The 939-nt window shown below is 56.2% G+C and overlaps 1 protein-coding gene across 1 annotated transcript in view; it reads right to left on the reverse strand.

The window, feature by feature from the left end:
• Nucleotides 1–21: 21 nt before the first annotated feature.
• The window catches only part of LOC104515743 (selenium-binding protein 1-like), a gene marked incomplete at its 3' end in the record, with an annotated part of 2640 nt that continues 1722 nt past the window's right edge, over nt 22–939 (reverse strand). The window contains exons 4-6 of the mRNA XM_010159833.1: nt 674–859; nt 285–434; nt 22–139 (exon numbers count right to left, since the gene is read on the reverse strand). Of these exons, the coding sequence (XP_010158135.1) occupies nt 22–139; nt 285–434; nt 674–859 (454 nt within the window). The remainder of the gene's footprint in view (nt 140–284; nt 435–673; nt 860–939) is intronic.

Raw genomic sequence — 939 nt, forward strand, 5'->3', positions numbered from 1 at the left:
TTTCCATCCTTATTCCCTCACCTTTTTTGAAGTCATTGGGATTAAATCCATATCCTGCCCGTTTCGGGACTAAGCCAGCCGAGCTGATGAGAACGTTGTGGCGCGGCTGGTACCAGAAGTCGTATCCGCTGGGGGGCTCCTGTGACACAGAGGGAGATGCAGGACAAATCCCATGATCAACCTCTGAACAGGTGACGTGCTACGTGTGTCGGCCTAAGTTAAGACCCCCACATGGTTAAAATAATTTCCACCCTGAGATGCTCAAGGTAGGAGACAGCAGTGACACAACTGGGATAGTTCCAGGGGACTGTACCTTTCCCATTGCCAGCTGGATCTCCCATGTTGGAAATCAATATATCGCCACACGGCAGGCTGTGGATTACCCCGAGGTACCCCTTGTTGCACTTCCAGAAGACATCCACCGGCTCAATCATCTGGAAAAGGTCGATACACACACGTCAGCCTCCGAGCGCTCGGCTCAGTTCACACCGCCCGGCAGAGCCTTCGGCCGTCAGAGACTTCCGAGAATCTCTGACGGACGGGTGACCCAGCTCTCTGAAATCCGGGCAGAAGAGGAGATGAGGAGAGAGCCCTTCTTCCCGGGGAATGATTCCGGAAGCACCAGTTCCCAACTCCCTCCCAGAAAGTCGTCTCTGGATCACCTCAGGCATACCTTGCACAGCTTGGGAGCCCGGCACTGCGAACCCACATCCACCACGTAAATGCGGGAAGAAATCAAACAGGGAAGGATCAGCTTGTTCCTTTTCGTGGAGCAACTGTCGGAGCAGGTGCAGCCAGCGGCCCACCCCGAGGAATGCAGCTCGTCCTTGAGGTTGGGCATGGGCAGGCGGTGGATCACCTAGGCAGTCAAGGCAGAGTCAGGCTTCGCGCGGGGAGAAACGGGGACACTGCTGCGGGCAGGGACTCCTGTCTCGGCAG

The sequence above is a fragment of the Eurypyga helias genome, unplaced genomic scaffold (assembly GCF_000690775.1).
Source record: "Eurypyga helias isolate BGI_N326 unplaced genomic scaffold, ASM69077v1 scaffold33979, whole genome shotgun sequence".
Lineage (NCBI taxonomy): Eukaryota > Metazoa > Chordata > Aves > Eurypygiformes > Eurypygidae > Eurypyga > Eurypyga helias.